At 34.1% G+C, this 15,008-nt stretch overlaps 1 protein-coding gene across 1 annotated transcript in view; it reads left to right on the top strand.

Annotated features, from left to right (window-relative positions):
- Positions 1 to 15,008, top strand: part of GABRA2 (gamma-aminobutyric acid type A receptor subunit alpha2) — a 115,723-nt gene that overhangs the window by 63,203 nt on the left and 37,512 nt on the right. The window contains exons 4-7 of the mRNA XM_022565004.3: positions 5,798 to 6,018; positions 7,837 to 7,919; positions 12,640 to 12,783; positions 13,811 to 13,963. Of these exons, the coding sequence (XP_022420712.2) occupies positions 5,798 to 6,018; positions 7,837 to 7,919; positions 12,640 to 12,783; positions 13,811 to 13,963 (601 nt within the window). The remainder of the gene's footprint in view (positions 1 to 5,797; positions 6,019 to 7,836; positions 7,920 to 12,639; positions 12,784 to 13,810; positions 13,964 to 15,008) is intronic.

Genomic DNA, 15,008 nt, shown 5'->3' with positions numbered 1-15,008 from the left:
CCATGGATGAAAAAGATATGCAAATTTAAGAAGTGCATCATTGGCTATGGATTACTGAACCATCATGCCAATTTTTAAAAAACCCATCTACCAAGTTTAGCTGTTCATCTTCATGTTCTGGATACTTGGTTTTCAAAACAACTTACTATTTACAACTTACTTTCAAAACAACTTACTATTTATAGTCCTTATGCTATCATTAACCAGTATTTCATGGCACAACATGTGCTTCAGATGAAGCTCATCATTAAATGTAGTGGGTATAAGCCCATATTTTAAGTAGCCTTATTGAAAATTATGAATTTGCTTTTGCATATTTCTTTGTAGAGTTTATTAGTTCATCATTCTTTATGTGGCTAATGAAGAACTCATATTAGGCATAGAAGTGATATCCCCTTTTCTTATTTTTCACTTGTGCTTGTGTAATTATTAGTGTTTTCTTCGATCCATGGTGTCATTTAGCAATAATTTTTAAGCCAATTGGCTATTTTCACTAGAGTTAGTTTAATCAAAACTAGTTATTATAACTTGAAAATTCACCTGAGTACAAACCACAGTACACTGAATGCAAATGAATTCAGCATCACTTGACCATTCCCTGTTGTGGCTTCTTCTCTTCCCATAGCATGCCTTTCATGCATGACCATCATCTACTACTTATGGACATAGTGAGAGTGCCAATATCATTCCATATATTATTAGTAAAGCTTAATTTACTTCTTATATTTAGATAAGAATTCTATATAAACATAAAGATTCTAATATTTTCTTCCTACACCCAAATGGATGTACATACCCCACTTTGTAAGCTACTGCTCTAAGCTGATAATCTTGCTTCTGCTCACGGGCCCACACTTAATTGAGGTACAATACAGTTGATTGCAGTTATACTTACTAACTTATAACCAACCTGCCCCCCGATATTAGACCCATGTAACTTTCATTGGAGTCACATGATGAAGCTTCAGATGTTCTCAAACATCTCATTTCATTCACAAAAATCTTTTATTTTTCTCTCACAGAGGGCTAGTGTGATAGGCTGCAATGATGGCACCCATTCTTCACCTCTTTCAATATCAACATGTTTTTTCATTAACTTCATAATGCCCTCCCATTGAGAGTGAGGTGACCTGCTAAAGTATTTGTCACTCAACTCAGTTATGTGACTTTCTCTGGCCAATGGGTTGTTAACAGACATCACACAAGCAATGGCTTGAAATGGGCTTGTGCACTGGGGGTTGTTCTTTTGTACTTCTGCCATCATCATGAGAAATGTAAGTGCAGGGTAGACCAGTGGTCCCTGGAGTAGGATGAGAGACACTTGGAGCAGAGCTGAGTTGCCCCAGTGTCTCTACACAATAACAGCTCAGATCAGCCAATGGCCGCCTAACCCACAGATGCATGAGCAAGAACAGCTGAGATCAACTGAGCCCAGGTGAGATCAGCTGACCTTCAGTCTTATGAGCTAATAATAAATGGTTGCTATTTTAAACTACTGCATTTTAGGTGTCTTTTAACACGGCAATAGCTAAATGGTATAAGTTAGCCTCTAGATTTTACTGGTTAAACTCTGATTTCCCTTAATGGATTTTACAAAATCAGGAGTGGCAAAGAGTACATTATACTTTACTTTTTCCCACTTGTATGCTCTGTTCACTCCTCAACCCATTGCATTTTGGTTTCTGAACTCTTTTTTTCTACTAAGCGTTCAAGATCTTTCACCACTATCTGACACTGTTAATCTCTATATACTTTTTAAAATTTCTTTTCTCTTAGTTTGATACTTTTCTCTCCCTCTACTCATTGTGTATGTGTGCATGTATCTGTGTTCTTTTATGATTCCTCTTCCATAATTTTCTAGAGTTCTTATTTATTTTAATCAGTTAATCATGAAACATCCAAATAAGTTATCCCATCTATCCTCATCATTTTGTCACTGCTAAAAACAATAGCCTGGGGACATATCCAATATATTAGTAATCACATTAAATGCAAATGGACTGAATTGTCTTACCATTAAAAGATGGAAATGGTCAGGTTCAACAAAAATTTTTCTTAAGCTATTTTAAGTACATTGAAAATTATTGCTATCTTCAGAGCATAATCTCTTATCATAAAGCAGTAAAATTAAACATAAATGACAAAAATATAAGTAAAAGAAACCGATATATTTGGAATCATAAAAACATACTTCACAATATCTCCCACATAAAGAAGAAAAAAGCCGTAATAGGAAGTATAAAATGTCTTCGACTGAAATATAAACAGAAAGAGATCCTTGCCTATATAAGCACTAGATACATGAAAGAAATGCCATTGCTGAGCTGTGGGGAAAGATAGGCCAGTCAATAAATGGTACCAGAAAGTTGTTTTCCATTTGAAAGAAAAATTTGGATCTGTGTCCCATATGATACACAGTAATTCCAGGACCTAAATGTTAAAAGCAGAACTTTGACATGTTTAAGAGAAACATACAGGGGTATATTTATGGTCTTTTGTATACCTTTATGATCTTTATTATAATTCTTAGTGAGTTCTGTATTTTTCTAAAATATTTGTATATAGAAAATATGAAGAATTTCTATAACTCAATAAGAAAAGGACAACCTAAAAGGAAACTGAGTAAATGACGTGAGCAAACAATCCATAAAAAAGTAGAGCATTTAATAAACATATGAAAATGTGTTAAATTTTACTAGTTAATAGAAAAAGCCAAATGGCAGCACTGTGAACCATTTCACACCAACCATAATGGTTAAAATGAAATATTCTGTCTATACCAAGTTGTAGAGAACCTAGTGGGGATATAAATGTATACATCTCTTAGGATTTCAACTTGACAATATCTTGTTATTTTTGAAGATTTGACAGTATCTTGTTATTTATTACAATGTATACACCTCTTACAATTTCATTTTGACAATATCTTGTTATTGATTGCACATATAATAAATGTTGTATCCCCACTTTTCCATTTACTCTAGAACAGTGATGGATATACCATGATCCACGGGCAAAATCCTGTTGACCGCCTTTCCTTGTAAACACAGATTTATTGCAGTATAGACACTCTGACTCATTGAAGTGTTATCTGTGTCAGACTACAATAGCAGAGCTGAGTAGTTGTGATACCGACCGTATGGCCAGCAAAGCCTAGAACACTTACTAACTGGCCCCTGATGGAAAAAGTTTGCCGACCTCTGGTCTAAAGTAACTCTTACACCTTAAAGCATTGTTTGATAATGTTCATAACAGTATTGCTTACAATAGTGACAAAGGAAATAGAAAAAATATTAAAGAACATGGAAAAAGGAGGAATACTGTAAAACGTTCTTACAAGGTAATGCTAGGTAGCAATGAAAATGAACCAAAGTACTAGATACATTGCTATGAATAAATCTCAACAATGTAACTAAAAAAAATCTGTCAGAAAAGTATACACAGTATGATCTCATTTATAGAAATGTTAAAAATGTGACACAGAACACATACATTTATATAGTAAATACATAAGCCCATGTATGGGAATGATAAAAACCAAATTCAAGATGAGTATTTCCTCATAGAGTAGGGGAATGTGATAGAGGAGGGATACACAGGAGAGAGAATGCTTCAATAATATTTGTGATTCTTGCTGGTGATGGTTACAAAGTGTTTGTAGTATTCTTTACACTCTCTTATGTCTCTGAAGACAAAGTAAAATAATGCACAATGAAAGCCATAGTGCCTTTTATGAAGATCTGCTAGAAGATCTAGCAGAAGGCAGAGGAACAAAGGTATAATTGCAGTATACGATCTTTAGTAATAGAAAGCTGTATTATGAGTAGTAAAGATACAGACAGCTGACTGTTTCTTCCAGATGTTCAAGGGACTGGGAGCATGGCTGTGAGTACAGTTCTTGGCCCAGACAAGTAGGGAACTTGTTTTATCTGATGAATAGCGAGGATGCGGATTGCTAAAATTGCCCAGAGCATAACATGAATGTACCTGGTTGCGGAGAGGGGAAGAAAAAGGCATAGGTCACTCTGCAGAGGTTGGCAGAGCATACCTGGGACACTGCGAAGGTTCAAAAACAGTATTCTTAAAAATACTTTTTAAAAAGAGCTCACCTGTAATTTACTGTTTGGAAACCTTGAGTATTCCCTATGTGATGGATCTGTAGGAAATATTTGCTGCTATAGCAAGAGCTTCTGAAAACAGATAAAACATCTCATAATTTTATAGAAATGGAAAAATTGAATTTGAAGTTTTACAGAAAGTTGTAAAATATATTCAGTGTGCCTGAACAAGCAAATGTCCAATGTGTTCACATCAGGCTTGGATTTGGGAGAACCACAGTTGGAAGAAACATTTGCATAAAAATTTGTCAGATAGCAAAAACTCATCTCTTAATCCAGCTTCTTTTTAAAAATTGAGTTACACTTATATAGAATTGAACTTAAAAACAATGACTAAACCACAGAGAGTGAGGGTGGATTAGATGACGATATTTTCTTCTAAGGGTTAGGAGCCCAGAGCCACTCTTTACTTCCTGTCCATATGTCATTACCTGTGGCCATTTCTTGTTATCTTCATCCATTCAACTTTTGAGGGATCGCTGGGAATCATTTACTTTCATTTACTTGAGTAAGGTTGGTATAAATGATTTGTTATTGTCATAAGTATGTGGCCTTTTTAATGTCCTTTTTTAAACACATAATTTTAGTTGAGTGAAATTGCCAGTTGCTAAGTTGTTTATTTTCAAACATGTGATGGTTATGGCTTTATGCACAAAGGACAGTTTCTGAATTTCCAATCTCAGGTGCATAAATGAACATTTTAGTTATTTATCATGGAAGTGTCTGCACAAACATACACTGACCAAAATTTTTAATATCGAAAAATTGTCAGTATCGATCATAATTGTGAATTGTACATCTCATCTAAAATGTATACATCCTCTTATCCTAAGAAAAACAGAGAGAAAATGAAAAAAGAGGGGAGGTGGGGAACGAGAAAAGAGAGAGAGAGGGTGAGAGACAGAGAGATTGAATAAAACAACTTTTAACGTATTGGAGGATGATAATAGGGGAATTGATCACTAGCTGGTCTGTATGAATATTTAAAAGTACATTTTAACCTGAGGGTGTTTGTTGGCAAAATATTCATATTTTAAGTATTCTAATACCTTTTCAAAGTATTTTATTACAATTTCATTAAATAAACTTTATTGAAATCATCTTCCCCAATACATTCTTGTTAACAGTATGACATCTCACCATTTTTTTAGGATTAAGAAAGCAATAAGATTTTTTTTTATAGTTTCTTTGGCAACAGGAGATGTCATATAGATCCCACAGTGTGTGTATTTAATAGTTGTTTCTTTTCCTGTCTTCTTTTTTTTCTACTGAGAATCAGACTGCCTGCTTGCCTTCTTACTCATTCTTGAGATGAATGATTTGGGACAATCCACCCAGACTCGGCCAAAGCATGCCCCCTTTACGAGTGGTTCTAAACTATACAATGTAGAAAAGCAGTTTGCCTAAGACCTTGTTCAACTGAAAGACACCAGAGAAAGTAAATTTATTATTTTCTTTTCATAATAATATGTAGCTAATTGTGCAAATACACATGCTTTATCCCATTGTAAGTGGCAACATTTATTGATAAGATAAAGGAATGATCTTTCAAAATTCACTTCTCAAAATAGCTTTCTCTCTTTTTAAACTATTTATGTTATTATTTTTGTTGAAATTTTATAGTGTCTTTGTATCTAAAACATTTATTATTTTCAAAATAATTCTATTTTATATTTCAGGAATATACAATAGATGTTTTCTTTCGACAAAAATGGAAAGATGAACGGTTAAAATTTAAAGGTCCTATGAACATCCTTCGACTTAACAATTTAATGGCCAGCAAAATCTGGACGCCAGATACCTTCTTCCACAACGGGAAAAAATCAGTAGCACATAATATGACAATGCCAAACAAGCTTCTTCGAATCCAGGATGATGGGACTCTGCTATACACAATGAGGTATGTGTTCAGGTTTGATATGTTGCCATTAAATTCTGAGGAATCTGTGTATTAACCAAACAGCCAACTTAGCTGTCAAGTATTAGTAAGTTCAACATTTTCATAACAGATTATTGAGGTAACCAGAATATGCTTTATAAATGCTTTGATATTTAAAAAATAAAGGTTATGAGTTTGACACTCATCTTAGTGTGTTAAGGCTTAAAAATTGCCTTAGCTGTTAAGAATTGATTTTTTTTGGCAGTTTACTTTTCATACTATATTTTAGTTACATACAACTTTAATAGTATGATTTAAATTTTTCTTTATACAAGCACATAATTTTATTTTTAATATCTCATGAAATATCCCATCAAATTTTTAAGTGATTTTTAAGCAAGTTTCACTTAATTTAATATTTTAATCCTTCTTATGAAGGGAGAAAAATACTTTTATAACCTCAGAGATGTCATGTGACATCAAGTTCAGATGATTCAATCTTAAAAAATTATCGAAAGAAATATACAGTTGTTGACTCTAATCACTGTTCCATTTGAACTCTTCTCATGAATTAATCTTTTTAAAATAAGTTACTTATATTACATAACAAAGAAAACAATCACAAATCTAATAAAATGGTGTATAATCTAAAAGGTAAATGTTTGATAAAGACTTTAAAACATAGATAACTTTCATCAGCATTGTATATAGACAGATGTGTATTCGAAGCATTTGATGTATTATTTCATATGAAATGTTAAGTGTTGGATTTCAATTGTGAAAGTTATTTAAGAAGGGACAATAATACAGTCTTGATCTTTAAAGAAAAAAACTCTTTAAGTTCTCATTGCTAAATGACCATTGCCTAAAATGGAAGTTAGCTATTCTTTCTGCTTCTCTCTCTGAATCTTGCAATATAGATGCTGTATCCCCCTTGATTTTACACGCTAATTAGTCCTGTGAATTAAGACAATGATTGGAAATTTGGGGTTTGGAAAAATATTGTGTAGGGTTCTACTTAAATACTCTCTTGGAAGTATATAAGCTATAATTAAATTGTTGGTTACATTTGTTTTGCTCATTGTCAGAGATTCTTCTGTAAGTTCACTTTAGTCCCTATTCTATATAATTTACCTTTGTCTGAAATGGAATAGTTGATAATTTTCTTTAAAACAAATTTGCTATGATTACTCTTTAATGTGATTACGTATATACAAAAAAACTATTTCTTTAACATTCATAACCTGTGTCTGTAATTTGAATAGTCCAGTCTCAACAAGGTATTTCTAGGAGATATATCTATATATGTAACTATGTCTATATTTATATTTATATATATGTATCTATATACAGTATATGATATTCATTTACAATTTACATAATTTTGAAGGGTGCTTCTCTGAGGCATTATTGAATTCCTATATCAATTTTGCTATATGGTTATTGATGGAATGTTGGGAGAAAATAGCATTCTTTTTATGACAGAGGTTTGTTTTTCATTTTTTTCTTCAAGATTTCAAATGTTAATACTGAAGTTAATGGGAAAATAACCTTCAAAAATGTGTACATAACTTCTTCTTAACTAACCATATAGTACAAAATGCTTAAAGTATATTTTTAAATACATATTGTTACTTTAGCTCAGATTTTGTAGGTGCAAATGTCTTCTGAAGGATCACCTAAATGTGAAAGAACAAAAGCATATATAAATGTGAATTAGCCTAATCAGATGCCCTAATGAGGGTCCTACCTCATCATTAATTCTGTTGACCACAATAAGCAGTGATTTATCTTGACTTGCAAATTTACGTAAACAAAGAGTGGAATTTTGACTTTTAGGCTTACAGTTCAAGCTGAGTGTCCAATGCACTTGGAGGATTTTCCAATGGATGCCCACTCATGTCCTCTGAAATTTGGCAGCTGTAAGTATGGGGATGAAGGTACATGTTTTGGGTCAATAAAATCAGGGATAGGCAGCAGCACAACTTAATTGTATACTTTCTTCTCATATGATGGGATGCTTAATACTTTCCCAATAAGATGCAGAAATAAAAAACATACTGATTTCCCTCAAGTAATCAATTGGCTAGCCTTATTGTACTCTCAAATATCATATCTTAATCATTGTGTTTAATTGTCATTTGCTTTACTGCTAATAAAGAACACCCTGCGTTTTTATCAATGTGAAAAAGTAGACTGGGAGCTCCTTGAAGGTCAGGACTATGTCATTTACCTTCTTTTTCAAGTGCTAATCCATTAAAAATGCTAAATAAACGGCTTTTTTTTCAACTAAGAATGAAATGTTAAGGATAGATTCTATTTGTTAAAGTAGTGATCAACCTGTTGCAAATGGCAATGGAGAATAGGTAAAAAAAAAAGCTGGATCTCTAATTACCTTTCTACTCTCTAATAATGGAAGGAAAGTTTCTTTCTAAAATAAATTTGAAGAAGATGATGTAACTCGATTGCTACATGTGGGCACTTTCTGTGTACATAAAATATTTCAGAAAAGCCTCTGTGCGTTTGGCTGTTCTTTAGGTCACTGAGGTTGTATCTTATATGTCAAGCAGAAGCATTAGCTCTCCCAGAATAATTGAAAAGAGGGAAGGTCAAATCATCTCCCTAGGCCCACAAGGCATTCAGGGCAGGTTCAGGATAAATTCATGGACACAGCTAAGCAGCTTCTCTCTTTTGTGAGTGTGTTCCATAGCCTGACCTTTTCAGAAACCTTTGCCCTTTCTGGCACCTTCATCTTTGTCCATTCTGGGCAGTTTTGCCTTTTCATTCTCTTGCATAGAAATGCAGTTCTCTCACCTGATACAAATATGTATGACTGAATAATATGCCTTCTCCCCACAGACTGTATCAAGTGAAAGAAAAGAGAAGAATTGTGGCTAATATGAATGCAAAACCCTCTAATTTTATTGATGGCCGTAATTTTGTGGAATGAGAAGTTCAATCTTGTTTGTTCTGTTCAATCTTACGAAAGGTGTCAGCTCTCTGTTTTCTTTGAGAATCTCTCCTTTGTTTAACAATAAACGCTTTTTTCTTTTCACGGAAACTATCACTTCAATACTGGCACTTTTTCGAAGATTATTTAAGATAGTCAATCTTGTTATACAAAGTAAACATGATGCTGGAAAAACTGCAGCAGATGCAGCAGAGAAAAACTCATTTGCATTGCATAAATGGCATTAAATAGAAAACTGAAAAGCCTTCATACCAAAGAAAGGATTTATTCAAGATGCAGTAATGGTCTAAGAAGGAAAGGCATTTTTCAGTGGACAAGTTAGTGCCATTAAGATACCAAATATAAATGACGTATGATGTCTCAATTCTGAATTTGAAATAAATACACCTGAAAATATTTTAAATGAAATTTTAAAATCCCTTAGAGTGCATCTTCAGAGTAGTGTAATATTGTACATTTGAGAATATGGTTTTCTGTATCTAGAAGTGTTTCAGGCAACACACAGAGCTTACTGTTAGGCATTTTCTATTGAAGTAATTTTTTAAATTTAGTTTTCTCTATATTTATTTTCTGACACATTGAGTAAAAAAGTTGTATATTCTTTCATTTATCCTTGCCAATAGTAGGTACTTGAGACATAGTGTTAATAGTATGGACACGAGCATGGTGTATAGACTAACAAGCCAACCTAAAACTTAAAATACTGGCATAACAAATTTTAGCGGAAGCAGCCATGACTTTTTCTTCTAGTCATTTACTCCTCACTTATTTAAAAAACTCCCTCATGTCCCCACAAATGATAGAATTTCTGGCACTTTTTATCATTGTTCTCAAATAAAAGAAGCATCTTTTCTACTAATTTAAATTTTGAATTCAGTTTCGTTTTGCATTATTCCCGTTGCCTCATATCTTTTTATAATTCTTTGCTGTTTAATTTGATTTAAAACTTCCTGAATGGAAATCTAAGAGTATTCTGGGCATTATCCCAGAAGAAATTATAAATTTTCTTTTTGGATAAAAATGATTTGGGGATTGTTTTGGTTATCAAATATTAAGAATCGGTCAGTATGCATTTGATGTTTAATACAGATTAGGACTCAAAATGGATTACTGCATAAAATTAAATAAAATTATTTAATGGAAACTTAATCTAGATATGGAATTTATAAAGAAATTTGTCTTTCTCTCCTTTTATACTTCACTGAAAAATCACAATGGTCTCCAAGTTTATATGTGTGTTGGTAGGCCAGGAAATGCCTCTTATCTGCATTGCATAACTTTCTGCTCTCTCTTATCTCATCAGATCCCCAATCTAAAAAACATTCCTGCCTAAAAAATGAAAGTAAATAATTGCTTTTTTATAAAAGACATGGGCAGGATCAGTCATTTTCTTTAACATATTCTTAGGCTTCTATCCAGATTTCCATCTTTCATAACAGTAAATAACAGAATTAAAATATTATGAGTTTATTGATTAATCTAGCAAGAATGAAGTGAGAACATTTTCCTCGTGACAGGCATTGTGCCAGGTGCAAGAAGTATAGATATGAGTAAGATAGAGTCCCTCCCATTAGTCTCTTGCTAGTTTCTTTAAAATATCTCCTATGTTTGTAGAGTTTCATCTTCTCTTATTTATGTTTAAAGGTAAACGTCAAAATTCAAAAGTAGAATTATTATAATTGCTTAAAATAAAACCTCATAATTTATTAAGATCCACAACTACTGAGTACTCTGAGGCCTTCTAATATGAACTGGAGTATGTGATGTCTTTTTGGTTTATTAAATTCTGTGTCATTTGAAATTTTATTGAAGAGAAGGCCACTTGATGATCTGCAAATGCATTGCTAGTTATACACATTACTAATGTTACTTATTTATACGTAACAGCAGAATCATCAATGATTAACTAATTGAAATTAATTAATAAAAATTTAGACCTTAGGGTAACTGAATTCATTCATATGCAAGCTGTAGGAATAGATCTGCTATTAAAACAAATACATATATATATATACATATAATGATATGAAGTATGTATAATGATATACATACATACATACTTTTTTAGAATGCTATTTCAAAAACTGTTTCACATAATATAATTATTTGTGGATGTAGGTGTATACATGTATTTCACTGATATTAACATTTACTAGTGACATTCTGAAAACCAGACAACACTGTAGTATGTCATTAAAAGACCACACAGTGAATAAGACACAGCATTCACTTTATTGTAACTAATGCTTAAGTGGGAATGGATTTGTGATCACAGACTTTAGATCAAGGTAAGTACCAGAACCACCCCGGAACAATGGTATTAACCTAGAAAACCTATTAGATGGCAGGTAAATGAGCTTTTCCAGTGTCCTGGAGAGCTAGAGGCAGAGATATTGCTGGTTCTTTCTCTCCCTCAACTGAAAATGTGACTGTGATGCTGAGTTTTGCTCAAGGACCAGGAGTAACTAATATTTCTAAACATTCCCTTGAGCAAAAGTGCATAGAAGTTCTTTGAAAGGACAGTAGTACAGCTGGAATTGTCTGGTTATTCAACTGTGGAGAGACTCTGCCCGCATGGAGAGGTCAGCTGTTCCCCCTACAGGCACAAGGGAAATGCCAGGGCCAGAGAAGTACTGAGACAAGATAGGCTGCCTGCCTTCCAGCGTTAGAGTCATCTCACTTCTGCTTAGTTCTGTATCCTTGGTCAAATAAATCAGAAAATTATACTTGGTCTGTATGTGATTTGTCTCCTGCCAATCCATAGCTTAATTAGGATGCTATGCAAGTATAGTTCAGTGAGATCTGTGTGCATTAATTAATTTTAAAATGAACAGGTTTTAAAAAGTGTTTTCAACTTGCGAAACTATAGCATTCTGAATTATTTTGCATATTCTGCAAAATTCTCATTCTTCTAATGAAATGCATTGTACTATGATAGTTAAGTCACTTAATTCTTTTTTGTTGTTGTTGCGGTACGCGGGCCTCTCACTGTTGTGGCCTCTCCCGTTGCGGAGCACAGGCTCCGGACGCGCAGGCTCAGTGGCCATGGCTCACGGGCCCAGCCGCTCCGCGGCATGTGGGATCTTCCCGGACCGGGGCATGAACCCGTGTCCCCTTCATCGGCAGGCGGACTCTCAACCACTGCGCCACCAGGGAAGCCCAAGTCACTTAATTCTTAACTAGGTGAACGTTTTGAAGAAAAACCTACAAAACTAACTACAAAAATAATACCTAAAATAAACACATGTCATTATTCTCACATGGACATAAGTTTTTCATGAGTGATTATTATTTCTAAATTAACTGGTTAAATGGGCCTTGGGCATTCATAACCTGTTTACTGTAATGCCGTCATCTAGTACCTTGCGAATATGGAGGATGTTTTAACCATCTCAGGGCCCAGTGATTTTTGCAGGCTCTAAAGAGAAATTTGCTCTTCATCTCTCAAAGTGGTTACAGTGAAAATACTCTTGTGGTCATGTTTGTCTCTCTTGGTCTGCTTCACACCCTTCATACTGAAGTTGTAAATTTCAAAGGCACTTTTTTGCCCTAAAAAATATCAATTTTTATAGTAAACAATAATTCTATGAAATATGCGACCTTTGATGCTGGATGTTATTGATAGTTCTTACTAAAATGCTTAAAAAGATTTTTTTCCTGATTTCCTACAGATGCGTATACAACCTCGGAGGTCACTTACATTTGGACATACAATGCATCTGATTCTGTACAAGTTGCTCCTGATGGCTCTAGGTTAAATCAGTATGATCTGCTGGGCCAATCAATTGGGAAGGAGACAATTAAATCCAGTACAGGTTAGTAAAATGAGTCTAAAGAAAAGCTAGTTCCTGAGAAGATTAATGGGTGAACGTCATTGGAAATGTGTCAGTTTGCTTAAAACCTTTTGTGCCCTAAGAAGGAGCAGCAGACTGTGCTTGGGAGCTTTTTAGAAATTCAGAATCTCAGGCCTGACTCCTTACTAAGTCAGAATCTGCATTTTAACAAGATTTCAAGGAGATACCAAGGTGTGCATTAAAGTTTAAAAAACTAGTCTAACTTATGCTCCCAATTCAAAACATGTGTGTCTTTTGAGACAAGCCAATTTTACCTTCACACAGTGTTACAATTCCCCTCACTTTGTAATTCTTTTCCTCCTATTCTGGATAAGCTATGACTATTCAACTCTTGATTATGGATAATTACTATTGGTCTGTGTGGGAAAGCTAAAGCCCTTTTGAAGAAAAAGCAGCTGTATGAACGAATGATCTCACATCTGGCAGATAAAAACCCAGAGAGCAGAAAGGAAGGTAGCTATGAGTATCAGATAGAACTGACTCCACTATATTAGAGCAGACATTAACACATAAATTCAGAATTGGTGACAAGATTAAAAGTAGAAAATCTGGGCCAGGAGATCAGTCTTGGAGATGTGGCCAGAGATCAATACTTTAAAGAGCCGGAGAGGACTGGACTGGAAACAGTCAAAACAGAGGCTTGAGGTTGGGACCAAAGGGGATGAGAACCTGAGCAAGTAAGATAATCCATGGTCAGGGCATTTATGAATCCTCTATCCCTTGGTCAGTAAGCATGACCTAGAGAGAAAAACAAATTCCACACGATACACATGCCATTCAAATTTTTTGGTCATATGAAAATTTTCTTTTAAATACTCTTGCTATGCTAAGTGGGCATTTTAATGTTATATACTTTCCATGTCATATATGGGGCAAATTCTTTCCTTTTTTAAATCAGGGACTGTTCTTTGCCTAATCCCTTCCATTTCCAAAATGTTCAAACTATTGACTATTACAGTTTCTTAAGCTTCTTAAATTTTTCTTCTAGGTGAATATACCGTAATGACAGCTCATTTCCACTTGAAAAGAAAAATTGGGTATTTTGTGATTCAGACATATCTGCCTTGCATCATGACTGTCATTCTCTCCCAAGTGTCATTCTGGCTTAATAGAGAATCTGTGCCTGCAAGAACTGTGTTTGGTGAGTGAATAACTACATACTTTGCTGTACAGCACATTTTGTTTCATGACTTTCTTTCAAAAGCATTATCTCTCTTGATCTTCACCCCAGTAGTTTGTGGTATGCAGAGCAGGGAGTATTCGTTTTGCCTTATAGATGAGGAAACTGAGGCTCAGAGAGGTACAATATAGAGTCAGTGTCACACTCTTAAAAAGGAATATAAGAAGTTCTCAAATCTTCTGAATTACATTGTCTTCTTTCTGTTAAATCATTTTGCTTATCAACGTTTCTTTCCATGTTAATATAAGGAGAATATTCTTAGAGGTTTTAATGTAAAGTATAACAGTACCATATTTCTAAGCTATGTTTATTTTATTTTATTTTATTTCATTTCATTTCATTTCATTTTTTTGTTTGGTTTTTAGATGAACAAATATGACCTTAGTACTTTAAGTGAGAGAGAATAAGGGAGGAAGGGAAAGAGAGGGAGAAAAAGACTCCCTCATTCGCTACCAGTAGTGTGTTTAATAACAAAGTTAATTTTCTTGATTTAAACCATGCAGGGGAATTTGGTTACTGCTTTTTGGATATATGAACTAGGATGAGTACATTTTGTGACAAAGTAGATCACCTTTGTGTATTTGGTCCACTCATTCATCTAGGAAAGCGTTATTGAGAATCTACTAAGTTGGATATGGCATCAGGCCCTAAAGGTGCAAAAGCATATAAAATACAGTCCTTGCATTCAACTATCTCTGTACAGTGGAGGGCATCAGAATAAGCAGGAAAGATAATGGCAACACAAGATGAAATCATTATAAAAGAGGCACATATAAACCATTAAAAAAGACAGGAGCATGGATCCTCCCTAAAAGGACTGATTAAGTAGCTGAGTCAACATTCGAGCTAATTCTTGAAGGATACGTAGGAGTTTCCCAGACAGATGATATGAGACAAGAATCCTAGCCAAAAAAGGATAAAGTGTGCAGTGATATTGAAGGATGAAAGAACATAGTGTATTCAGTGACAGTGAGCTGTTTCAGTGTCAGTTGATATACATACAGAT

The sequence above is a fragment of the Delphinapterus leucas genome, chromosome 5 (genome assembly GCF_059928025.1).
Source record: "Delphinapterus leucas isolate spDelLeu-1000000601 "Yukka" chromosome 5, BTC_Dleu_Yukka2, whole genome shotgun sequence".
Lineage (NCBI taxonomy): Eukaryota > Metazoa > Chordata > Mammalia > Artiodactyla > Monodontidae > Delphinapterus > Delphinapterus leucas.
This window is presented reverse-complemented; position numbering and strand designations above follow the sequence as displayed.